General features: G+C 39.6%; 1 protein-coding gene across 1 annotated transcript; it reads right to left on the reverse strand.

Annotated features, from left to right (window-relative positions):
- ibtk (inhibitor of Bruton agammaglobulinemia tyrosine kinase) lies at positions 1-27,366 on the reverse strand. Its single transcript, XM_008431925.2, has 29 exons — positions 27,190-27,366; positions 25,572-26,474; positions 24,698-24,794; positions 24,382-24,506; positions 22,684-22,794; positions 20,357-20,527; positions 20,064-20,181; positions 19,581-19,761; positions 19,362-19,485; positions 18,927-19,104; positions 18,531-18,684; positions 14,139-14,523; positions 11,177-11,433; positions 10,998-11,084; positions 10,818-10,900; positions 9,962-9,999; positions 9,770-9,866; positions 9,570-9,671; positions 8,326-8,443; positions 7,989-8,049; positions 7,531-7,658; positions 6,439-6,551; positions 6,195-6,340; positions 5,842-5,972; positions 5,602-5,700; positions 4,672-4,827; positions 4,325-4,525; positions 1,688-1,820; positions 1-1,313 (listed from the first exon to the last, which is right to left on the reverse strand). The coding sequence occupies exons 2-29, from the start codon at positions 25,893-25,895 to the stop codon at positions 1,188-1,190; spliced, it is 4,044 nt and encodes a 1,347-aa protein (XP_008430147.1). The 5' UTR covers positions 25,896-26,474; positions 27,190-27,366; the 3' UTR covers positions 1-1,187.

Raw genomic sequence — 27,366 nt, forward strand, 5'->3', positions numbered from 1 at the left:
TGAATTTTTGCAATTTTTTATTTTATTTTATTGCATGCCAGTTTTGCTTCCACATCCTTATGTCTTAGACACACAAAAAACAAAACATTTTGGTAGGTAAAGAAATGATGTGGTCTAAAGCTCAAGTACCAAACTCACACTGGCTTCCACACGCAAAAAATTAAAATGTCATTTACTGAATTAAAGATTTAAATCCGCACGTCGCCGTCTCTAAATCACAGTTTTAAACCAGCTTCACAACAACATGCTGTCTCACTTTGTTTAGCATTCACGTGTAACTATAGCAAATCATGTATTTACACTAGTTGCCGTTATGGACGCTGATCTTGTAATCAGTTTACTGATGACAGTGCAACTGAGCAAATCTGCCATCAAAAAGAAAACAAAAAAAGGACATCCATCAATTTGACAAGACGAGAAGGCCAAACCTCTCCTTAGACAGCAGGTGAAATATGCATTAAAAAAAAAGAAGAAAATTTAGAATTTTTCTGATTCATTAAATGCGTGAAATGCTGATGCAGTTTCAGAGTTTGGGCAAACTCAGGAAAAAGTGACGGACTTGTGCTTTGATGCGGAAAAGAGTAAACTTATAATTCCTTCATTTTCTGTTGGATTTTCTCAACTACTACATTACATCTACCAACAAACCTTAAGCACATTTTTGTATGGCCTATATTTTTTAGTTGACAGATACTAATCTCAATCAGCAAATCAGACCTCAAAAGAGAAAAAAAGAAGAAGAAAGAAATTGGTATTGGCCGGAGAAAGTCGATCGGTGCACCTCTACGACATTTCCCACTAATTAAAGCTGAAGCTCTACCAGCTGATGTTTGGCACTCTTAAATTTTCATAATTAAACCGAGAACTTTCACTTATCAGACACACACAAGCCCCCTTTGTTTAGTTTGGACCCACTTTGCAGCTTAAACTCCTGAGTCTTTGGCAACTTCACGAGATTCAAGAGATTTATGAAGGAAATTTATTATTACTGTTTTCGCTGAGAACTATGAGCTCTAAAAGTCGTTTGCTTTAGGAGCGCTTTGTGACACGCGAAGCTGCCGCTCTCTCAAGTTGAAATAAGCAAGACGCGGAGCAGCAGCAAAGCAGAAACACACAGTGGGGAGGATCTGGATTCAAACTCTTCGCTCTGACGGTTTGCTGATGTGCCGTCCCAGGCCCGCCCGTCGTTAGTGTTTGTGCCAGGTTGGGGCTGCCATGGGGCCTCTGGACGTCGTCTCCACCGCTATCAGCTCATCTGGGTTGTCCCGCGCCTTGTAGTGGAGCAGCAGGTCCTGAATGGCTCGCTCTTCAATCTGCAGGAAGAGGGAACCAGGGGGGGAGCAAAATATCCCACAGATTATGAGATGGGATAATGTGTTCAGCAAAAGCACATTTCACTTGTGGGTGAAAACGGGAAACGCTGACGGTGAAAGTCTTATAGCGGTAAAGGAGCATTTAAGATAATGGAAACCAGAAAGCCACATAGGGGAGAAAAGAAAAAAAAAAGTGTTTAGTGAAGGCAGTGGCAGGAGTCTGGCTTCGACGGCAACGCAAGACGGAGATGTTACACAGATAAATCTGCCAGACGGGAACAGATTGCAGACAAAAGGAGCAGACATTCCACCACCATGTAGTCCTAGTTTAGAATCAAAACGGGAGCGAAGGAGTGCGTTTGTTTGTCGTCTACCTGGATGAGCGCCAGCGGCTTCTCTCTGCTGCGGATCAGCGCCGCTTCTTGTTGCTTCTCCTCCTCCACGATGGAGGCGAATGTCACCAGGGAGGAGAGGGGGGGGCTGCCCACGGCGCCCAGCACCCACGGCCTGAGGCAGAGGAGGGAGGAGGGAGGAGACGCACAGGATGGGTTAGAGCGCTGCACACCACGCTACGAGGAACGTCCCGATAACTCCCGGCTTTGACTTCATTTCATACGAGAGATCATACAGATTTTCTGAATGACGATCATTCTCACATTTCGTTCCAACCTCGCTTTAGTTCAGGTGTTCATTTATGAGCCAAAACTTCTGGATAAGGCTGAGGAATGGATTTTGACCGTTACGTGGCAACACCTCAACTAACTTTACTCCTGTGTTTAATCTGTGCAAAAACTGTATATTGTATTTGATGTATGTTTGCCTGTTTTGAGACTTAATAGTTGGTGATTAGGTATTGTTAATAATGTCTTCCAATAACACTTAGTTACCCTTAGTGATGCATTCAAATTTCCTGTCAACTTTGAAGAGTTTTGGAGCAGACAACCTGCTAAAAGTGAAAATAAAATTATTTGCAGGGGTTCGTCTTTCAGCAAAATAATCCCAAACATAACGAATCGAATTCAATATCACATTGATATTAAAAATCATTGACAGAAATTGTATGCAAACAAATGACAAACTTCTCACATTTTGGGGATCATTTTCCTTCAACTTCATGATCATACACCCAAAAAATCCCAATGAAATAAATTGAATTTCCTGGCAGTGATGTCGCAAAAAAGTACAGGAGGTATGAGCGCTTATGCAAAGCACTATAAATGTGGTCAGAAGCATTCGGTTATACGGATACCGCAGCCAGGCCAGTGTAATGATACGAGCAGGAGTTTCCTCGGGAAGCACTCGCTGAAGACATAAGACGGAAAAAATGTCTGACGGTCTGTCAAATCAAAGATTAGAGAGGCATCTCTATTAAATCGGACTGTGGGTCTGGAAAAGCACGGCTGAGATTATCCAGGGCTTCCTGACTCGACGTTAAACCCGCTCCGTGCTCTGCGTGATACGTGGTGACGCAAGGACTGCCCTTGTCGTTTCTGATTTGCATCACCGCCTCCACTTGACTGAGTCCTGCAGCTGTTAAACACCCAGAAATATGTTTTATTTATTTATGTTTTTGTTACAATCCAGGATGAAAACTGCTTATAGCAGGACATTTCAAATCCAGTAAACAAATGATAATCACAGTGTACTTCTTTTGGGGGTCAGATAGCGTATAAACAGCAAAGCACAACATTTCCTCGGATCAGGATATCGCGCGCGTGTGTGTATACTGTGTTTATCCAGCTGTCAAGACAGGCTGTAAAGGTTAGGGTGACTCTGTCTCCACAGGCAGGTCAACCCAGCTGCATCGGGTCACTCGGAGCCGTTCGGCTCACCCAGATCCTCCCTCACTCCATGCCTCCCAAGCAGAGAAACTCCAGGAACCCCAGCACTTAACGTCAACGACTCCACCAGTAACATACGACGGCATTTTATTTATTTATTTTTTTCACCACTTATTATGAAAACTCGTCTGAAAAATGTTTGGTTTTCCTGCTCTGAAATAAATATAAAAAATACATTCATGTTAATATGATGATTCTCTGTTGAATCCGCTTTTGGAATAGATCAATTTAAGTATGTTTACGCCACCAATAGCAATAATATAATAGAAATGCAGTGAAGTAAAAATAAAAACCGCAGACTGTGATGACTGTGTGATAAATACCTCAACAGTGCCTTCAAGTGGAAATCAGCAGAAAAAACAAGAAGCTCTGCTAATTTCAATACCAACTTGTGTCAGATTTAAAAAAAAAAAAAAAAAAAAACGCACTTGTAGACCCTTCACAATAAGCAATAAGTCAATTGATCTCATGGTAAAATAAAACAAACTCAATTTCCATTTGAAGGACTGGTTGTTTTTTTCCCCTTTTTTTTTTTTTTTTTTTACCAAAAGCTGGATGACAAGTCTTCAGTCTGGGGCTTTGGTCTCAACTAGCCTCTTCTTTTTTATTTATTTATTTTGTTCACAGAGACTTCATAATTTACTTAGTTTTTTCTGTTGTGTTTATTTTTGGATATTTAAAATGTTTTCCAGTTCCAGTGTTGAAGGTTTATTAGAATTAAAGTATGATGAGAACGTGATCTTGCATTATTATGACATTGGCGCTACATTACTTGAAAATGGTCACAAAAACAACAATATTATCGTTTATCACAATAACTTCAGGTCCATGTATTAGCATGACAGGCCTTTGTATTTGAACCAGTTAAATTAGACAATGTGCAGGTCTGTCAATTAGCCAGTCACATGATAAATTCAATTGAGCTCAATAATTTCTATTTTGATGATTAATATTTTATTTGCACAGACTTCATAATGGATTTTATTTATGGTGTGTGTGTGTGGGAGGGAGGGGTTAATTTGTTTTATTTATTGATTTTAGTTTAGTTTTATTTTGGATATTTAAAATATCCTCCTGTATTAATGTTAGATGTTCTTTAAAATAATTTAATTGAAGTAAAAATTTGTTGCCACGGTGACATGCGTAGTAATGTGAAAGCATCCTGCTCACCCAGTGGGCTTCTCCGGCTCGCCGCCATCGTTGTTTTTGAACGTGACCCTCCGGGCAGCGGGTGTGGCACTGGCGGAGGTCCCCAAGGCGTTCTGGACCCGCTGGGGTCCCGGGTGACCCACTCTGGCTGAACGGTTCTCTTCCTCCTCCACGAGAGCCCGAAATGAGCATGAAGAAGGAGGGGACTGGACAGCTGTTGCCCTGCAGAAATGCAACAGAAAATACTGGAATATTGACGACGATAAAAAGCTTTGAGTTGAGAAAAAGAATCCCACAAACCCCAATAATAAAAGCACGATTTAAAAAGGTTTTTTTTGTTTGTTTGTTTTTTTAATCAGTTGGCTCACCAGGCCTTCTCGCTGCTCTTGGATGGCGTTGCTATGGGCACCGATTTAGATGGAGGTGAATCCACACTGGCCTCTCTGCTGGCCATGGCCAACATCTTCCTCTGCTTCTGGGACAGTTTGGAGGAAACAGCAGAGTGTTTGACGCTGGAGGTCACCCTGCAGGCACACAGGAAAACACACACACACCTGAATTAGGACAATGAAATCTAAAAATATGATGAGCTTAAAAACACCATGTATAGTTGTGTAAATGCATCTGCTCTAGTGCTGCAACCAAATCATTTTAGTTGTTGATTATTCAGATGATCAATCAACTAAAAGAATTGGCACAATTTGGAATTTATAACATTTTTAATACAAAATTAGAAATGCCTTAAAAGATATAATATTTTATTGCCCAAAATGCAACAAAACATTTGTCTTGTATACACTTGATTATTTACAGCAAAGGATACATCTGCAGTTAAATAGATACTTGTGAAAAGCTCAGCCATTTCTGCTCAACGTAGCACCAACACAGTGCAGGGCTGATTTGTTGATTATGTTTGGATTTACCAATTAATAAATGAAAAGCAAAGGAATAGATTTTTTAAATAGGATTTGAACCATTTGAAGCTAAATCTGCCAATTGAGGAGTTCTTGGCAGATAACATTTACAAATAAGTTTTTTTTATTATTATTTTAAATCCAAAATGTGCATGTTTTTTGTGGAGTTTTTGCTGAATTACTGCTGACAATATTGTTCTTTCAGATGAATTAGGACATCCTGCAGGAGCGAAAAAACAAGCTCATGGCCTTGTTTTGACTCTGCATTCCCCAATTAATAATTAATTGATTACTAAAAAAAAGTTGATGATTATTCCAATAATCGATTTGTCACAATTAAACATTCCAGCCCTGATCCACTCAGTATGTAAGCCGTCTCCTTACACTCCGGGGCTTTTTGGAGTTGCACCAAGAGTCTGCAGAGAGCTGGCCTCCATATCCATGATGGTTCTCAGATCCAACACTGGAGGAGCGTGAGCGGGACTGCAGGTGGTAGAAACAGAGTCGTTGGCATCAAGGAAACGGTGCCACAGATCCACCATCTACATTTCAGTTGCCTTAGTTCTACCAAGACTTGATTAAAAAGTGATAAAATGCGTGGATCATGGAGAAAATATTCCTTACCACGCAATAAGCTTGGGGAGGTTTTTGGGGATGGAAGTCGGGGGAGTTGCAGGGAGAACAGGAAGGCTGGATCTCAGGGAGGTTGGTGTGCTGGGTGGAGTCTTCAGTCTCTGACTGAACGCTCGCTCATCCTACAGAAACGAGCAGGAAAAGTATTTGATTTAATAGCAGCTTTAGAAAACCAGACCTAAGAATATTCATACTATTCAAACAATTTGAAGCATCTGCCGGAATGTAAGTGCTTTAAAGCTAAAGGTGGACTATGAACAGAAATGAAAGTTTTAACCACTAAGAATTAATATGAATTTATTCTTCTAGGCAATAGTTGAACATAATGAAGATGTTAAAACAACCTCCGGTTTGTCATGAAAGACAGGAGACTGCATGTCTCTGGGACTGCCGACTGCCATGTAGCTGCCCTCCGAGTCAGACGTGAGGACTTCCTGCAGAGACTCTGCGGAGTTGGCCTTCCCCGTCTTAACCAGAACAGGAGACACCGCTGGACAAAAAGAAGAAAGGCATCTTACTAGAACAACTTGCTGCAAAATGTACATAATACAGGTACAAATGTGTGTGTGTGTGTGTGTGTGCGCGTACCTGCAGCAGAAGGGCTCTGAATGATTTCAGAGAGTGTGTAGCCTCCTGAACTGTCAGAGCGTCTCCTTGGTTTCTTTTTTGCCTTCACCTTTGCCTTCTTCAACAGAACTTCTCTGAGAACGGAAGATGAATAAATATGATCAGAATATTATTTTGGAGAGTGAGTTTCACATATAAAAACCGTCATTTACAGGTTTTTAAATATAGAGTGATACTTTCGTGTTTTTAGTTCACTTTAATGAACAATTAATTAAGGTTTTGGAACCATTTTCCACTCTGCCTTGAAAGTAGAATAGTTAATTTTATCTTGACGGACAAAGTTAATGATTGGACTAATCTACACAAAGAAAAAAAAAATTGGTTTCTTGAGTAATTCATTTGCATCTGAAAAATGTGACACTGACGTATGGAAGTATTTTCCTATTGTCTTCAATATCCAAATAGTTTATTTTAATAAAGGTGCCTTAATAATTATTGTATTTTAGTCTTAAAAACTGACTTTTATTAAAAAAAAATTTAACCATCATTGTAAGTACGTTAAATCTGTGTTTTAAAATTCATAAAGCAGAGAAGTATTATGCTTTTAGAACGACCATAACCCCAAATTGATTAAACATCTGTGGAACATTTTTATAAGTGCCTAAAAAATAAATGAATAAAATTCTGCCAAAATAGTGATCATACATTCAAGTACTATTCTACAGAGGAGTAGAGGTCTATGTGTAATAAACATCTGCATAAATTCAAAAAAGTGGTGTATTTACATGTGAAGCTCTATGCAAATTGTGAGGCTCTGATCTGCAATAATAATTACATTTCTGCCACCAGTTGTTGACACAAAAGCAAAAAATAATGACAATAACAATAATAATAATCTTTCAGTAGAATCAGTATGCCCTGAAAAACAACTGTTTAAAATCAGCATTCATTCCCATAATGATTGTATGTGAGATTCTGACTGGAACTTTTTGCATTTTATTACACAGATAAAACTGCAAACCTTTCCTACTGCAATTTCTGAATAAAGCTACATATGCATTCATTGCAATAAAAAAAAAGTTTATTATCTAGTGTATTTATTGCTTGGTGTACCTGGAAGACTGATCCAGTTCCCCCTCTGGTTTGGGGCTGAATGCCGAGTCCAGGTCCTCCTCCTCATACGCACTAAGGTCTGGTGCTCCGGGATACGGCGTGATGACTCGCCTTTGCATTGCAGGGATCTGAAAACAAGCAGTTCCACATACAAAAACACACCCAGCAGCTGTTTAAAGTAATAAATGAGACAGTTGTGTTTTTTGTTTTCTTTCAGATTAACATTAAAATAAATCTCTCTCTCTTGTGCTGTGTGTGTGTGTGTGTGTCAGAGTAGAGAAATGTCCTCTGTCAAACTGGAAAAGCTGCTAATGACAGGCTCGAGGAAAAAGGATAAAAAGCCCGAGGCATTGATAGAGCCTTGAAGCTTCCCAGAACCCGGTCCAAACAATCATCCATCTAGTGCAAAGTAACGAGCCCGATGAGCACACAGCATGGAGCGCTGAGATGAAACTCACCGCCCGTCTGTAAGCTGCAGAAAGCTCGACGAGGACTTCCTCACTGAGGATATCCAGAGCCCTGAGGACGACACAACCACATAAAGGAGTTAACACACACACACACACACTTTTATTTTCTAACATTAATATCACACCGATTAGGATATAAATAGAGAAAGGTTTTACCAAATATACACAAAAGTTCAGCCAAATACCTACTGAATTAAGTTAAATACTACAATAACACAAGATTCTGTAGCTCCAAGCTTTATTTTCTTTGCCATTAAAAATATTAAACTTGATAAGGTGGTATGAATTAGCTAAGCTACGCTGTTGTATTGACTCAGATTCTCACTTGGACTCCAGCAGGGCACCAATGTTGAGGACGATGAACTGCAGGCAGGACAGTTTCAGCTGCTCCGCGTTGTACAAGGTGGCAAATTCCAGCAGCACCGCTGCGTTTTTCAGGGTCACTGAGGGGAGGGGGGGAGATATGCATCAATGCAACAACAGTTTATGCATTGTTCCAACAGTATATCTATATCTGTCACACTATGTCTATAAAGCTACAAGTTACAGATGCGTCAACAAGTAAGTACCCCATTAATCAACAACTCAGAACTTATTTCTTAGCAAATATTAGGGGGGAAAAAATTAAAAAATCAATAAGCAGTACGAAAATAAAAGGATTTTCAAAATGTGGGGCATGGGGAGCATGACATGAGGGAAAAGTAAGCCAGAAAACTTAACTGTGCACATGTCTGTAAAGCCCCAGGAATTTTTTTTTATGTATAAAAAGAGGAGGCTGTACAGCTCTCAGTTTGAAAACCCCAGGTTTATAAGACATTAGGGAAGAAATGACAGAAAGACATTAGAAATACTCTTTTGCAAGTGAGCCCCCAACCCTGGAAGGTCAAAGTAAGAAGGGTTGAAATGTCACATCAAGGTTAATTTCTGCAAAACATTAAGCAGTTAGAAATTAAAAAAAAGGACACTTTTTAAAAACAACCAAATATTAGTATTTAAAACCCTAAATCAGCATGTTGGGTGGTAAAGTTCCCACAAAAAACAAAAGCATTAATTTGAAACAAACTCCTGAACTGTGAATCCTGGTGGCTGAAGGCTGATGACCTAAGCATCCTGCTGCAACTGAATCCATCACGAATTCCTCTGTAAACCAAACTACTCTACAATCAAAAGGGAGTCTATTCAAATCAAAAGTCTGTTCATGCACTGCTTCTTCACTTTGCCGTTTTATCTTTGTTAAATAAACACACAAAATTAATTTCAAATCTAATAAAGAGCCAAAGGATTTCTTCGCTTTCTGATCCTGAAATGGCTTTCCAGCTACTGATTTCAGACATTAAAAACTGCCTGGATTGAACAGCTTATATGCAAATTAGCCAAATACCCTCTGGGGAAAAAGAAAGAAAGAAAAACACTGTATCAACATGAATTAATCTTAAACCAATTTAGAATTTCTAATGGAAGACAAATGAATTTGCTCTTTTAACATAAAACCCCCCTTAAAGACACCCACAGGTTAGAATAGCAGAGCACTTCCTGTGGATGGAAAAAGGAGGAAGACAAAGAACATACGGTTCTCGGTGATAACGACCTCGCACATCTCCTTCAGCCGCGTGATGAGCAGCTGGTCGGCCACAACCAGCACGTTGCACACAAACTCCACGTTGGGAGATTCTGTTGAGATAAGGACCAGAACAAGCAACAATAAAGCCATTATGACCAACCCTAATCCGGCAACCGTTAGAAAAATCAATCAAAATGTGAGTCAGGACCTTTAAGGGTGGGAGACTCATCTGTGTAAATATACTCCAGAATGACCTGGAGGATCTCTGAGCTGGTGGGCATCTCCAAAGCTGAGCACGATGTTGCCTGAAAGAGAGGAGCACAGCACGTCAGATAAACTGCTAAAGAAAATGCTCAGCGGGTAAAGAGTACAGAAATATTTTATTTTTCAAATCTCGAACCTCAATCCAGGGGTTTCCAAGCATGCTGTTGAAGTATTCTGATAGAAAAAAACAAGAACAAAGCAGAAACATGATGGATGAGGATCAAAATATTCGCAAAAAATTTCAGAAATTGTTGAAAATGTCTGAACTGACGTGTTATGATGATATTAACTAAGTTTTGCTGTAACTTTATGAAAAAGCATCAGGTAGAGCATATTTATAGTGGAAGGATAAAAAAAACAAAAACTAATCTTCTCTCTTGCTCTCGAAGGCGGACACTTTTTTCCTCTGCTCCCTCCCTGCCCTTGTCTGCCCTGCTTGCTCTGTTCTTGTCCTGTCTTTTTCTAGATTTTGGGAGCCTTTCTTTGCACTTCACCCAAATCTACAAATTATGGATCTGGTCAACCGATCTCTCAATGCAATTAATCAAATTTTCGACGAGAAGTCTGGGCACAGGAGAGCCCTCATGTCCTGCAGGGACACACCCTGCGGGATTCACCCTGGATTTACTCATGATAACAGGATTTCTGCTGTTTGGAGTTTGTGTATTCCTGGCTTATCGACAAATTTGTGACGGACTTGGCTGAACTAGCAAACACTCAGGCTGTTTGTGTGGACAGAGATGAGGACTCCAAAACTCACTAACCGGATGGAATCGATCTTGGAGAAGTTGCTAGTTTCGGCTCAGTGGAACGACCAAACTAATTTGGATGATTGGGAACTGAGATGTATTGGAAAGACTTTAGGGAAGATTGAAATTTATAATCTTCCCGACCTAAGACATTCTGTTTCTGAATTGGCTTTCCCCGTGTAAAATGCTGTATATAATTTGTAAGGAAAAATTACCAATCAGCAGTCGTTCTTGGTTTCTTACCTAGTCTTGCACAGAGGACACTTTTGTGACATGGAAACTCTTTTCCATCATCAGATTTTAGAGTGACATCACAAAGATAGGTGCTGCACAAACAATACAACATACAAGTATATACTTAATTGTTTACCATTCTTTTCTTTTTTTAACTTTTATTAAACTAAAATTAACTCTTATACGTACCACTTTTTCTGGAAAAATTTGAGCTTGCTGCCAGTTTTCTTCTGTACAACGTTAATCTTTCCATTCTCATACTTCACACCATCCAGTCTGAAGGGAGGGAATAAAAATATCTATTTATTAGAACTGAGGGCATTAAATCAATTCTGCCTTTGTCTTAGAGAGGGGAAACAGCTGCTCACCGTGCCGACAGGCTCCCCAGGCCCAGCTTTTTAGCCACAGCCTGTAAGGTTTTCACCGGGTTAGCCCCTCCTTCGCTGGCCCTGGTCTTGTCACCTTTGCCTCCCTTCCCCTTTTTGCTCAACTTGGAGCCCTTGTTCTTCGCCTTGTCGGCGTCACCTTTGGTTGAAGGTGAAAGGGACTGGTACACTTCGAGGGCTGAGCAACCTCTCAGCCCCAGGTCCTGCAGACTGCTGATAAGCCTCTCGTGCTCTGAGTCCTGGCCAGCAGAGACAGAGGAACACAGTCTAAATGAAATAAGCCTGGCACAATCAGAGGAAACGGTTTGTTCAGGTGAATCCCGAAGATGGACGAGAGAAGAAGAAAAAAAAAAAAATCAAGCTTGGCAGGGTTTCTTCAGGTTTCAGCAACTCAAATTTAAGACATTATGGATGAAATTTAAGATCTGTATCATGACAGAAACGTGCAAAAGAAACAACTTTAACCATCATAGTGCCAGAATGAATGTAGCATCATAGGGGATGGCAGCAGAAGTGAGCCAATGGCAAAGACGAATATCATTCAACCAAGTGGTGATAAATTTGCACTTAGACCATGATAAACACAAAAAAGAGCTAGCTAGACAGTTTTTCCACTGCAGGAACCAGAACCAGAACCAATGGTTCCTGCTGATATAGCTGCTAATGTACTTTGCTAGCTAGCAAGGGTATGATATCGCAGGGTTTCCCCCAGAAAACTTGCTAAGCCCGGTGGTCAGGGCGTCGAGTCGGTCCACTGGAGGTCCACCATGTTTTTGTATTAAAAGATGTTAAGTTGACAGGAAATGTAAAAGTATTACTGTGTAATTATACGTTACGGGAATACATCTCCAGTGAAATGCTATTTAAACCCACAACTAGACTAAAAACAACAAATTTGCACTTCTGTTTAATCCAAATTAAGTCAGTGGCTCCATCAGGCCCCCAAGGGCCCCATAAACACTTATATTTTAAAACAGACCACAGATGCATAAATGTAACATTTGTTTATTGAGATTATCAATGCTGTTAAATTTGATTCAATTGTTTAGGCATACATAAATTAAAAGATTTTAAATTGTTTAACATTTAGATGCAAGATTTTAAGGAGCTGGCAAGGTTACTTTGTAAAACTTCAAWGAACAATATTCATAGTTAGATTGTTTTGTTACCATAGCAACAATCTGTTGCTGTGAGTTTAATCTTTGAATTTACAAATACAAATTAGTAAACTGCGATTACAACTTATTGCTTTTTAGGCTGGCCAATTAAACTTCTTCCTTCTGTCATATTTCACTAAATCTAACACAAAAGTTGTTAGAGGTGCTGATGTTTTAGCAGCAAGAGGGGCCCCTAAGTCAAAGTCTGCTCAAGGCCTCATACAGCCTTGGACCGGTCCTGCATGATGAGGTAATCTGCTGCACTACACAGCAATGGGTATGCGCAACAGACGGGAGATTTAATTCAGTGCTGCTAATGTGGTTTTAGTAACTCTTTCATTTTGTGTCTGTTGAGGTTTTTAATCGTCACAGAAACTATTTTGGTTGGTTGAGTTTATGGGACGAGTTTCTCAGATCTCCGTGCGGCCGCGCGCTTTGACTCTAAGTAGACAACGCATTTGATATGATTTGATGCATCGTGTAACCGGAAAAATAATACTAAAAATAACAATAAAATAATATAAAATCAGCGTGATGCGTGACTACGAGGAGAGCGCGAAAGCTCCTCACCGGGCTGAACCTGCATGATGAGGTTAGCGCTGCTCGTTATCCACAAACTCTCCGGCCAACCGGGACCATAAACTTTACAGGGAAGACAGACACAGAGCCACACGCTGGGCAGTGTGTTGAGATGTAAACGGCGCATATAATTGTTCGTTTACAAAGATAAATCATTCTCACCGCTCCACAATGCGACCTCCGAATTCGCTATGAGTTATTCCTACGGTTCACATAGAGCTGCGCAACCAGAGCTAACGCGGCGGGCTTTAAACTCTCACCTAGAGTTCTCTAAAGGATCATAATTCCTCACAGTAGGTTTATGTAAACACTGATATTGCCTTGCCAGCAGTATCAGCAAGGCAAAATTGCTAGCAATACTGGGTACAGCTATTAAAGACTTATAACTAGACCTTTGCTAGTTAACAAGAATATATTAACAGCTAGTTACCAGTAGCCTTGACCACCTCAAGTTACAGAAGGCAATAAAGAAGCGACTTAAACGTTTGAGTGACAGAAAAGTCCAGAGGGAAAAAAAACTACTTTATGGAATGAGATTCAATAGTGAAATCATGACAACATTTAAAACCTGTGATTAATGTATCTGAAGTGAATTTACTTTTTTAAAATTCATTTAAGATGTTTTAAAACCTTAATTTTATATACATGAATTAAGGATTAAGGAATTAAGAATGTGCACAGATAAAAAAAAAAAAAAAAAACAACCACCACCACCACCACCACCTTGGGTTATTTTATATTTCTATGTAGGTTTGAATAATAAAAAAAACAACTTTAAATGATTAAATGTATATAATTGAACAAAACAGGTACAGCGTATAAACAAAGTATTTAAGATATGTAGCAAATCCAGAATACAATCACAACAATGTCCTCGTTAGGTATAATATTTCAGTCCTCAGGTACTTCAACACTAAAACTTTACTTTAAAAAGTTTGTTATTCTGAATCTTAAACTTTTCAGAGAAATGTAGTCTGACACAAATGTATTAAAAGGAACCTCATCTCCCACAACATGATCATAACAGCCTTCATAAGCAAAAATCTATCCCTGATCTTACCGATTCAGGGATAGATTCTCAAGAAACATAATATTGGATCAGGCTGTAATTGCTGCTCGATTCTCACACTAACCTCAGAAAAAAAAAAATCTTGTACCTAAAAGAAAGAAAGAAAAAATAAATGTAATAAATGTAGCTTTCCACTAACCTGGTTTTGGCCTGTTGACGTCCCTGAGCCTCTGGGTCGAGCCCCGTGCACCAGAAGCTCACAAGAGTCCGTGTAGATGAAGTGCAGAGCGTATTCCAGCACGTCCACCGCGATCTTCTCCAGAATGAACAAGTCGCACCCAACGGCGTCTTCGCCCCGTCTCACCTCCTTGTCAAGCTCCTCTTTAACGTCGCAGCGTTCAGACATGAACAGCTTCCGGAAGAACTCGGACCTCATGGACAGAATGTACTTGTGAGCGGGGAAGTTGCGCTCGCCGGCCTGAAGCGTCACGTCGTGGATGCTGTCCGTTTCGTCCGCCTCCTCCAGAAGACTATGGAAGTGCTGGGCGAAGGAAGACGGAGAGATGCTGGGCACCTCAAACAAACTGGAAGATACAGAGAAGGAAAACAAAAAGATACACATTTTCAGACAGATTGGGATTAAGCCATTTTGAACAATAATCATAGGAATAAAGATTTTTATTCCTATGATTATAAATAAACTGTTAGAAACATGACTATATAGTGCTACGGTCTTCATAATGATTACATACTGTAAGTTTATTGTTGTCGCAGTTTCATTGAACAGTGCAGATCTCAAAGATTTCACTTAATTGCAGTAAAAGTTAGCTAGTTATTAAAGTCACATCAAGTTTATTTGTATAGCATTTCAGCAACAAGGCAGTTCAAAGTGCTTTACATCACAAAAACACAATACAGTCACAAATTACGAAACAATGCATTTTCTCAAATCCCACCACCGAAATCATCAAGGAAATATACATCAAATATATTTATTCATGCTTCACTTACTACTAATCAAATTTCCTTCATTTGTGAAGCACTTTGTGCAAATGTTCCAGCTAATGGAAATGTGCTATATTAATAAATACATTTGGCATTGATATTTTGTTTCCTGTCCTGCTCATTATATTTGGTCTATATTTGCCATGAACTCAAAGCAGAAAGACGTTACTGGCTTTTCAAAAGTTAACATGTCACAATTCTTATTGCACTTTTTCCTTATGCGACGCTGCACTTTTGTAAACATTTATTCCTTTTAGAAATGTCTGATGAACATGTCCCTGTTTCCGCCCCTAGATGGCGCAGTAACCAGTAAAAATATGATCTATTGGTAGAGATGAGATTTCTCATCTCGCTTCCGTTTCTTAACAACAAATCAACTACACATTTCTTGTCTTGTTTGTATTTTAGCTCTGATACTCTGAAGCTCATACTTTCCACTGAAATTGATCCATTTTCAATTTCAATTCAGTTAAAAAGCACTTTACTAAACAAATGAATCTAATTCATATCCAGAGATGTATGAAATCCGATTAAACCTACATAATGGAACCATGTGGATAATTAGAATTAATTTATATACATTCAGCGTTTTTCTACACTTAAATAAAAACTTAAATCAGTTTAAGAACAATTTAATTAACCTGGCCCAGCTTTTAGACAGAAAATATTCCTAATTTTCTATGATTAACACAATTGCATTTAAAGAATATAGGAATCAGTAATAAAATAAAGAAAAAGGCACACAGATTTTCCAGTAAGAGGATTTTTTTTTACAACTGATGAAGATGTTTGAACAGGTGGGAAAAAAAATTTTACCAAAAATATTTTTAAACAAACAAGAGTTAATGAGTTATAACTGTCAACTTTGTGACAAATTCATAATCAGCCCGCATAAAGAAAAAATTACTATTAATACTAAATTCTGATGAAGTAGATAGTGACTCTTAGATATGAGGGGCCGTTTAGGACAAAATCTATATTTTGTCTCACACACTACGAAAGACTCACGCACACTCAAAAAATCCTAAAATTGACGTACATGCTACTAAAACGTCACACACGCATATACATTTTATCTCACACGCATGCACAAAATCCCAAAATTGCACACACACCACTAACATGTCGCACACGCACACAAATTTTATCTTTGTCGCACATACACTGTACTAACATCTCGCACACACAAAATACTAAAATTTGCGCACACACGCATACAATATTTCTCTCAGGCATACACAAAATACTACAATTGTGCACATACACTACTAAAATATCACACACGCAAACAATTTTTTTGTCTTACCCACAAGATCGCACATATAAACTAATAAAATATAGACTCATTCTTTTATATGCGAGACTCAGTTTTGTATGTGTGAGGGACATTTTTTGTAGGGCTGTGTAATAATATCGATTTTGCGATATACATCGATATTTTCTTTTCTAGAAAAAAAACGATATTCATCCGCAAGTATCGTAACATCCAACTATCACCTTGCTCACTCACTGCTTGCTTTGCCAGGAGAGTGATTAGGTCATCAGGCTTAGAGTGATTCCTTCAGATGTTAAGTGTCAAGGTTAAAAARGTATCAAACTATTCAGAGCAGGGTACTTGGTGCACTTTATTTACTTYACAAATGCATGTAAGCTACAGTTTGTACTGTTTCAATTAAAAGAAACATGTTTTCTCACCACTTCTTTGATTCATTTTGTCCAGCTGTCGACTTTTAAGTCTGTGTCCATGTCCAACCAGAGCCAGGTATTGTGTAGTTTGTGCTTTTAATCAGTTTTCCGTTAAATTAATTCAATCCAACTCTATAAACAGTCACAAAATGTCACCAAAATCACTCCGTCCCTCTAAAAATCTTTCAGAAAATTGCAAAAGCGTATCGAATTGTATCCTTTGCTGAATATCGCAATATACATCGTATCGTGAGCAGAATATTGTGCATCATATCGTGAGATCATTGCATCACTACAGCCCTAATTTTTTGTATGTGTGAGAGGTGTCACGGAAGAGGCGGAGCACAATTTGGATGTCAGATCGCGCATGTGTTGTACCACAGTGAATTAGCTTCAAGTTAGTTATTAGAGCTCCACAGAGTAAGAGGCGTTTAGCTCAAGGTTAATCCGATTTATGAACTCTAATTTCGGCCAGATGTTCTCTAGCGCTCCCTCCTCAAGCGCTTGGAGGTTCACCTAGGGCTTATTCTGGTTCTAAGGCCGCTCACTCCGGCTCCAACGCCGGCTATGACACTTGTTTTAATGCCATCTACTCCGGCTCTATAACACCGGTTCTAAGGCCCCTCACTCCGGTTCTAACGCCGGCTCTAACGCTGGTTCTAAGGCCGCTCACTCTGACTCTAACGCTGGCTATGACACCTGTTTTAATGCCATCTACTCCGGCTCTATAACACCGGTTCTAAGGCCGCTTACTTCGGTTCCAATGCCGGGTCTAACGCTGGTTATAAGGCAGCTCACTCTGGTTCTAACGCTGACTTTAACGCCTGTTCTAATGCCTGTTCTAATGCCTGTTCTAATGCCGTTTACTCCGGCTCTATAACGCTGGTTCTAAGGCCGCTTACTTCGGCTCTAAAGCCGGAGTAGAGCCCTAAGAGAACCGATGAGCCCTTGAGGAGGGAGCGGTAGAAAACGGCTGGCCGAAATTAGCGTTCATAAATCGGATTAACCTTGAGCAGACGTCGCTTCCACTGAGGAGCTCCAATATCCAAATTGAAGCTAACTTCACGGTGGTAAAACGCATGCGCGATCTGATTTCCAAATTATGCCCCGCCTCTTCCGTGACACCTCTCACACATACAAAAAATGTCCCTCACACATACAAAACTGAGTCTCTCACATGCAAAATAATGGGTCTATATTTTATTAGTTTATATGTGCAATCTTACTCTTGTGACTAAGACAAAAAAAATTGCTTGCGTGTGTGATATTTTAGTAGTGTATGTGCGCAATTGTAGTATTTTGTGTATGCCTGAGAGAAATATTGTATGCGTGTGTGCGCAAATTTGGTATTTTGTGTGTGCTTGTGCGACATGTTAGTACAGTGTTTATGTGCGACAAAGAAAATTTGTGTGCGTGTGAGACATGTTAGTGGTGTATGTGCAATTTTGGGATTTTGTGTATGCATGTGGGAGAAAACTTGTGGGCGTGTGGGACATTTTAGTAGTGTGTATGCGCAATTTGAGTATTTTTTGAGTGTGCGTGAGTCTTTCGTAGTGTGAGAGACAAAACATAGATTTTGTCCTAAACAGCCCCTCATACTCAGAACAGCTACATTTATGCACAAAAAGCCAACGTCATATTTGGACTCCTCACTCACCACATCCATTAAAGTCAACATTTTAAAAAGTCACTCTGTTGGCTGGTGAAATTGCACCTGCAAATAACTTTAAAAATACATTTTACTTCCCCAGGTAGCAAGACATCACTGAATCTGCATTTCTTTGTAAAAGTTCAATAAAAATCTGAAAGAAATTAAAAATTCTCCCCCTACTAGTTCACTTTGGCTGGATGAGTAGTTGTACAGTTTGTGAATTTGTGCTCCAACTGGTTGATCTCACACCTGGTTCTGGGGTCAGCTTGAAGAACTCCAAAGTTTCGTCCTTTGGAGTCCATGGTGATGCTGACGGCTCTGTGGACCAAAGGGAGTTTCTCCAGGCGGATTCGCTCGTACATGGTGCCAGCATCCGATGGCCCAGAAACCTCCACACTGACCTCTGGAAAAATCAACAGTTCAGCAAAACTAACAAGGTAAGAAGTGACCAAATCAAAAGCAACAACAAAAAACCCCCCAAACAAATCAGATCTATATTTGGTCTATATTTCTGACAAAAATAAAAGAAGAAAGACAACTGGAGCAGATTAAGCTTCGTATTTAAATAAACCACAACACTTTATTAGTGGATTATAAAATGTAATTAAATGGGAGAACAAAGGGGGGGGGGGGGTCACTCCTCACCTTTTTTCTCGCCGTACTTTTTATACTCCCCGGCCCATACGCCGCTAAAGCCTTCCCCGTCGGGAGTCACAAACATCATGCCGTTCTTGCTGAGGGCGATGTCGGACATGAAAACCTGACGCGAATACGCCCACCTGCACTGTCTCACCGCGCTGCCAGACGAACGCCAGCAAAACACCTGACGGAGACAGGAGAGTTACACAACTCTTAGTCATCGCCGACACCTGGACTGTACCATGAAGGTACGGCTGTTTTTAGAGATTCCCCTGTTAAACTGTATAGAAAGGGTTGGATAACTATAGGGGGAGTGAGGCGGTGATGAAAATATAGGAAAACAGGATCCGTTGTGTTTGGAGGACAGCGTTTAAAATCTGTAGCTTCAGGCTTCTGAAGTTATATAAACAGCTTATATGTGTGTAAGAAGCTCTGACTTACTCTCCCTGCTTCATCCAATGCCAAGATGGCAATCTTTTCCCCTCCGCTGTCGTTCAAGATCTGCGGATGTACCCGATGGTCTAGACTGCCACCGCTGATCAAGACTTTTTTGATGTTAAGCTGCCTGAAAAGAAAAAAAAAATCCACAGTTATTTTAAGTGTTTTTCTTGTTTTTTTAAAACAAGCTGAGATGTCTATAACTACTCTTGTTTTTCTTACTTGGAAGCCATTTTCTTGCACTGGTAGTCAGCCAACAGATAAACGTCCCCTTTCCCAGTCACAACCACAGTTGCTCCGTCACTAGCCGCTGCCATGGCGATGCCGACATCCTTGTGGTGCAGAGCTGACACCTGACGGGGCGTCGTCACGCACTTCTCCCCGTTTGGGTCGAGCAGGTAACCTAGAGATCACACAGAGTGGTGCAAAAATCCATCTGAAATTTACCGAATTAGCTACACACTGATCACATTCATGCATTTTAATACTTCATACTTAATGTTTTACACCAATTATTTTATGAAGTACACAAAAAAAAGGATTATTCAAGGCTCCATGCTAAGGTTTTTTTGCATAATATTTCAGTCTCGATTAATTTTTACACTTCAGTGCTACATGTTGAGGCTTTCATCCCAATCGAACCAGATAGTTCAGTCATATTTTGCATCTGAAAATAGTTTTGTTGATTTCAGTGCCGAGTCTTACCCAGCTGCCCTCCATTCAGTCCCACTGTATACACCGCCTCTCTGGTCCACAGCACCGTGTGGAACCTCCCTGCAGTGACTCCCATCACCGCCCTGCCTTTCAGCATTTTGGAGAACACCTGATAATAATAACAACATTAAAATAAATAAATAAAAATAAAAAACAGCACATGTATGACGTGAAACAAAAACAAAACAAAACAAAAAAAAGAGGAAAGCCATGACCCATTGTTTTGGGGGGGGGGGGGGGGGGGGGGTTGTTGTTCTGAAAGGTCAGCTACCCCCCCTCCTCACCTGTTTAGGAGCGTGTGCAGAGGCAGGGGGAGGAGTCAGGCCCAGCTGGTGGAAGGTGTTGAGACCAAACGTGTAAACATAGCCTTCCTCTGTCAGCACCACAGTGTGGTCTTTGGCTGCTGCCACCTGGGAGCAATGGTGGGACATCAGACCCTCCACCATGCGAGGGACCTACAAACAGAAAGGAGAAAAAAATAAATAAATCACAAAACAGAAAAAAAGTCAATATATTTGCAAACAGAGTGCCTTCATAAGTATGTGTACATCTTTAAAATGTTCACATTTTGTCACATTACAAAAGCAAGCTGCAGGTATTTGACTGATGGACCAACAAAAATCAATGACTAAAAATGAACAGAGAGAAAAATAGTACATGGTATTTATTTTACAAATATATGAAAAGTGTGGCAGGTATTCGTATCCAGCCCCGAACAAAACCTTTGGAGTCGTTCCAACTGCAACTACAGATCTTTCTGGGTTTGCCTCTACCATCTTTACATATGTAGAGACTGAAATTTAAGTCCTTTATTTTAAATTTTTTTTATACAAAGTAGCTTAAGTTCCGATTGAATGTAATAACTTTTCAACAATGAAAAGTTATTAATTGTTGAAAAGACTGGTGTCCTACATCGGTCTATGAGCAGACCAGTCTAACACACAACTATTATTTGATATAAACTAGTCAACCGCATGTTTGGTTTCATGTTTAGAGTTGCTCTCCTATGAGTATGTGAAGCATCACCACACTCTCAAGTCCTTTATTGTGTCTAAAAGCTTTTCTTCCAGGATTGCTTTCCATGTAGTTCTAACAATCCTCCTATTAACTCTGACCGCGCCACTTACATGGCTTGTGTCAAAGAGAGAAAAATGACTTCTTGTTGTGTTTTTTCAACAACTTCTTGCTCCCTTCATAAAAGGAAAATTTGAGTTCTGTAGAGTTACCCTGAGCCTTAACGTGTCCAAAGCTCGGGATATTGATTTATTACACAATCCTCCTTTAAACTTCTGCACCCTAAAAAAAAGGCCGCATCTCAGTCCGGCATCTCTCTCCATTTTCCACAGAGGCACCATTGATAGAGCATCATTCTCTGACGTGACAGCAGCAACGCTTCAGACAAAAAGGACCAGAGAAAAGCCGTGAGGTCAGCTGAGAGAACTCCTGGGGTCACGCTGCCTTCTATTGAAGGACAAACAACGCTGGGACAACCTCTGTCAGAGTTTTGACGAAGGTTTTGAAAATAACCTTTAAGCAAGTCATTACGCCCACATTTCTGTTTTTTTTTTTAATTGTTGTTTTTGTTCAATATTCTAATTTTAAATGTCAAGTTTCTACTAGCTGTAAGTGGAAAATCACAATTAACAAAAAAATGAAGGCTTTCAAACATCCATGTGTGTGCAATTAATCTATATAATGTGTTTCACTTAGCGAAAGTTCAATATTCTGCTTTATCGAATGGGTCTTTACATAAACATCAAAATTAAACACAATTAAGGTAAATGAATAAGAATATATTTGAAAATATTTGGATGCATTAGAATATTGTCACTTTAAATAAGTTTTACTATTAACTGCAGCCTAACATCAGAATTGTGTCTCTTTTTTGCCAAGTCGCTGGTGGTTACAGTTTGCTGTTTAAATAACTTCAGAGCACAAAGCTGTGTTCTGCTTTAAATACTGAGCATAAAACGAGATTTCTGCAGGTTTCACCTGCTCAAATTTAAGATTTTTTAAGACCAATGTGAGCAAAAACATACAAGACCTGTATCTCCACAGAAATGTAAGAACTTCGTCCAATCAACTGGCGATAAATTTGCACTTACAACAGACACAAAAAAGTGAGCTAATTAAATAGCTAGCAAGGGTTTTTTAGCAGTGAGTTGCTAGTAGCCTCAACCGTCCAGCGTCACACAAAATGTAGATGTCTGGGTGTGACTGAAACTTTTGCCTGATAGAAAAGTCCCATGAGGAAAAAAAAAAAAAAAACGTCCAGAGACTATATGATTAAATAGTCTTGTCAAGACAAAATTCAAGACCTGTGATTAATGCACTTAAGGCAAAGTGACTTTCTTAACATTAATTTAAGACATTAAAACCTTAAATTTAGACATATGAACTTATGTGTGGATGCACTGAGACTTCTCTATGTTGTCCCTCAACATAAAGGAAACTTAAAAACCCAACACAAGTAAAACACAAATTTGATAACAATCTAGATCTACGCCTTCCTCTGCTCATAGGATGAATAGTGACTGAGGAGATCAGGTGTTTCTTGGTAGTTACTGAGAAAGGTATGTGACGAAGTGCTGAGTGATGAGTCAAACCTCACCAGATAGGTCTGTTCATCCCCATGACCCAGTCTTCCACCTTGTCCATGTCCACAGGTAAACACCTGGCCTTTCTGAGACAGGAACACAGAGTGGAACTTGCACACAACCACCTACAGGAGGAAAATACATAATTAGGATTTTTCACCGTTTCTTGTAGTTGTACAAAGCAATATTCTGAGCAAGCTTTTTGTAACTGGGCAATACTTCGAACTTTGACCTCGCAGTTGGAGGCTCTGATGAGTCTCCCTCCATGACATCCAGCCAAGCTCTCATGTAGCGACATTAAAAACACTACACCAATAAAAGGCCAGGGCACAAGTGGAAAAGCAAACATCATTATTAATACATTGGGCCCCTCAAGCCTTCAATAGAGCGCAGGGATGTTTTCTGAAGAATCTCATTGATGTGGACGTTCGCACACACGCGTGCACAGCGGCGTAGCTCATTTAATTAAAAGCATGTCATTTGTGGAATTAATATTTAACCTCTAGCACCTGCTGGATTAGGTTAGAAAGACAAAGCCTACACTCTACATTGCCAGGTCATTGTGTGGCCATGACATCGGATCTACCCGACCCACGGGGAATGTTAGAAAACCGTTTTGCGAGAAGAAACATGTAGAGAAAGTTTCTTCTGTTAATAAAAGGGACATTAAAATAGCCAAAACTTATTTAATTCAAAACAGTCTCGATATTTGCGAGCGAAATACTACTTACCTGGAAAAACTTCCACAAGTTGTGAAGCAAAAACACAAAACTTCATAGCTTATTTAGTGTCTGTTTTATTAACTTGGAATTTGTTGAGTGGTACTTTTGCACACAAATCTACAAATTATTAGCAGTTAATTGCATGGTGATATAAATTTTTCAAACAGATTGCTGAAAATGAAGCAAATGATAAAATGTTTTCCATTAAATTTCCTCCCAGGAAAAATGATGGTGATCATGCTCCGTTTGACTACATCTGCCTTGAACTTGGTGGTTCAAGTGTTAACCCTACACCCTCACAAGTTTAACATCTTCAGTTGGTTTGAAAAATTGTGTCGTCAACATTGTCAAAAGATTTACTGGAAACACTCAGTAAAAAAAACATCCAAATATTTTGTATATCTGCAAAGAGAGTGGCATGGCGTGTTCTTAGCTTAAAATGTTAAAACTCAAATTTCTATCCTTTAGGCATAAAGAGAACAGATTCTGCAAACTCAAACCTCAAATTTCTAAACAGTTAAAGTACAACCCGAATCTACTACGTCACAAACTGAGACCAGGCCAGTGGAGACAGTTAACATAACATATAAAAAAATAAAAAATAAAATCATTTAGTCATTTAGTATCAATGTTAGTGGCTTGCTAGCAAAAAAAAAAAAGTGTCAAAACTTTCAAAAAAATACCTTATATTCCCAAGGGTTGCAGATTCAAAAGCAAGAGGCAGCATGAGTCAGCCATAAGGGAAAAAAACATGCTGACAAACCCTAAGGAGAAGGTTGTGTAATGCTGGGCTCCAGGGAGGGGAGTGGTTATCTGCTAAGCCTCAATTGCAACTTATCTCCAAAGCACAAGTGCAATTTTTTTTAAAGAACATTGATGTAACATATGTTGGCAATCTCTTGATAAACAAGGTGAAATTGAAGTCCTTTTTAGTGCAGTGAGCTGGAAATAATGAGTCAATCTCTCCTGAGGAGTGAGGAGTTTTCTTACCTGCTTGATGTAAACTCCGGTCCTGGCAAACACGTCCACCAGCTCAGGGTGATGTCGGCTGTCCTGGTTGCCGTGGCCCAGACTAAAATTAGTATTGCTTCCCCACATGTACACTTCGGTTGGGTCTGCAGTGAAGGAAAGATCGTTACAAGAACGGAAATAACACCGTCTCTACACGTTTATTTAACTATTAGAAGACTTTTGATGTTCTTCTTCTATGCAGCTAAATAAAAAACATGTTCATTTACACAGGAAGCATAGTTTAATGTCCAAAAAGACAAAAGTAGATGATGCAGAATGTCTCAAATGTTCTTACCGGTGTGTTTGAAGACAACATGTGCAGGTCTGTCTTTCATCGTCAGGTCCAGGACAGATAGACCCTCCTTGTCCAGGGTGGACAAAAGTCCACCATGCTACACATGATCAAAAATTAACAACAACAATAATTAAAGAGAAGATAAATGAATATAAAAATATTCACTTTGGAAGAAGTTAGTCCAACCAACTTCTGTGTCACAATGTTATTCTGTTCATCGCTTCTTTGCTTCTTTCACTTTCAGTTCATTTCATGTTTTTTTATTTTGTCAAATTATCACCGACTTACCAAAAGCATTTTATGAGGATTTAATGTGATCGTTCAGCATCAAGAATCACAGAAATAAAAGGGAAAAAAATATCTTAAATGATTTTCATCTTGTTCTTTGCAAATAAAGTTTGTAAATTGGTAAGCAATTTTTTTTTCCGCCTGCTTGAGTAGATGTTTTTTTAGAATCACCTTTGGCTGCAACGTTTTTGGGGTATGTCAACAAATTTGAGGATTTGGAGAGCTTTTTTTGTGCAAAATGGCTCAAACTCCATCAGACTGAAGTCCTGTCACACATTCCAAATTGGATTCAGACCTGGACTTTGACTAGGCCTTTGTAACACATGAATTTTATTTGATCTACGGCAGGTTCAGCTATAGAGATTTGGTCTTGCTGTCCCGCTCTGAGGCAAAGTTTAAAAGAAAGCAAAAAATACAAAAACGTTGCATTATTTCACTTTCACTTGAGAATGAACAAAGTAGTCATAAAATACATTGAAATGTATGTTTACAGCAATGCAAAGTGTGGTAAAAAAAATTAGAGGAAAAGATCACTTTGTAGAAAATCTCCAAAATTAAGAAGAGTTCATAATTCGTAAACACGTACCTTGACCAACGATATGAGACAGTGGATGTGTCCATAGAAGGCACTGCGGTGCAGCGCATTCCAGCCGGACTCTTTATCCTTCAACATCAGATCAGCCCCTTTGGCGTTCAGCAGCCACTCCAGCAGAGCCTTTTTTCCCAAAGAGGCCGCCAGGTGAAGGGCCGTGCGACCAAAAGCGTCGCGCAGGCTGGTTGCATTGTGGCAGTGTGAAGCCAGGAACGCCCGAAGCTTCCCTTCGGAGCCACTGGTCAGCGCCGCCACCACCTGGTCTGCATGTTGCTGGGACCGGCATTTCGGGGTGCAGTCCAGAGGTGCCAGACTCATCCTGGCCTCTTCAAAAAAAAATAAATTCTCTCTTGCGCTTCTGTCACAGAGCCTTTCTGACAGCCCACCACCCACAATTGTAAACAAGACTCGTCGCAACAAACCAATAACACCGCGACTCAATTATTTTGCAGAACAAAAAGAAGCTCTCGGAGGAAAGGAAAGTTTTTGAAAATTGTCGAGGTGGCTTGGAGCGCTAGAATTGTGCTTGTGTTGAGGTTCCACCGCACCCTAGCGACCCCAAGAGCCTTTTCCGTGGCTCCCTTCAGTCCACCATTTCGATCAAGGGTCGAACACACACAAGGCTGCTTGCGGCATACACCGGCATGATGAATTCAATAAATACAAAACTTAACATGCACGTCATACAAAAATGTACATCTCAAAAAATTTGCAAAAATAGTTTTTCTATCCAACCATTTACGGAAAAAAAATAAATAAATAAAAAAATAGCAACAATTTCAAAACCCCCTGACCTCCACGTCCAGCAACCCAACCATCCAACTTGAGGGGAAAGGCCACCTTTCCCCCCCAAAACTCACGCTCCTGGTTTTAAAACTCCATAATTGTAGAATGCACCTGGGGAGAAGAATAAAGGCAGTATTTAAGAAAGGACAACAAAAACTTACACTCTGTGTGTGGAAACAACGTTTTCATTAGTGCTACTTCAAAATATTTTCTTGGCTCCTTTAACGCCATGAAGTCATTCTAGTGAAGCATTTACTGTATCAGAACAGGGTGAGTGAGTTCCTAGAACATAGTCGGAATGTCAAAATGACTCGGGTAATAACAACTTTGACCTAATTATCAACTTTAAAAGCTTAGATCTGCTGAGTGTGGACACGTAAGATGCGAAGTTACAAATGCACAACTTCAGCATTATGTAACAAGCTAAATTAGCCGGCTAACATCAAGTTTAAGGTTCTTTGAGTTTCTAAAATATCCCAATACTGTATGCACGTTAAACAAATTCAACTTAATAAAAGTTTATTGAATATTAATTACATAGGAAATGTTTGCCGTTAAGCTACCTTGCAACTAGCTATCACACAAGCTAACGGTTAGCTGTTAGCTTCTCAAATTGTTTCAGAATGTTGTGTAATTTAAAATATAGAAGCAGACAATTGTTCAGGAAAAAAACACATAAAGGGGTCTTTACTGTTCTCCTCGTTAGTTTAAGTATCTAATAAACACTGTTGTGTTAGCTTTCTTTAGGGGAACATTGCTAGCTAGCCTGATGATGCTACTGCGGTAGAGGAAAATATATAGATAAAAATTCGTTTTTTTCTCTTACCTTCCGCTAGATGAAGAAAAAAGAGGATACGGAGAAAGTAACTTTAGCGACGTATATCCAGGGTGTCATAATTGCAAATAAGAAACTTTAGAAGGTTTTGAAATTGTGCCCAGTTTTGTCAAGGCTAAAATCCCGCAGGTTAGGTAACAACACCCACTTAACATCAAGACTTGCGAT

The sequence above is a fragment of the Poecilia reticulata genome, linkage group LG16, assembly GCF_000633615.1.
Source record: "Poecilia reticulata strain Guanapo linkage group LG16, Guppy_female_1.0+MT, whole genome shotgun sequence".
Classification (NCBI taxonomy): Eukaryota; Metazoa; Chordata; class Actinopteri; order Cyprinodontiformes; family Poeciliidae; genus Poecilia; species Poecilia reticulata.

What these genes read in the sequence shown, in the direction of transcription:
- ibtk (XM_008431925.2), bottom strand. Translation starts at nt 25,895, where the DNA reads ATGAGTCTGGCACCTCTGGACTGCACCCCGAAATGCCGGTCCCAGCAA. An exon ending in GGGATGAACAGACCTATCTG is followed by an intron (nt 20,528 to 22,683) that starts GTGAGGTTTGAC and finishes TTCTGTTTGTAG; the next exon opens with GTCCCTCGCATGGTGGAGGG. An exon ending in CTGGGGAGCCTGTCGGCACG is followed by an intron (nt 11,085 to 11,176) that starts GTGAGCAGCTGT and finishes CCCTCCCTTCAG; the next exon opens with ACTGGATGGTGTGAAGTATG.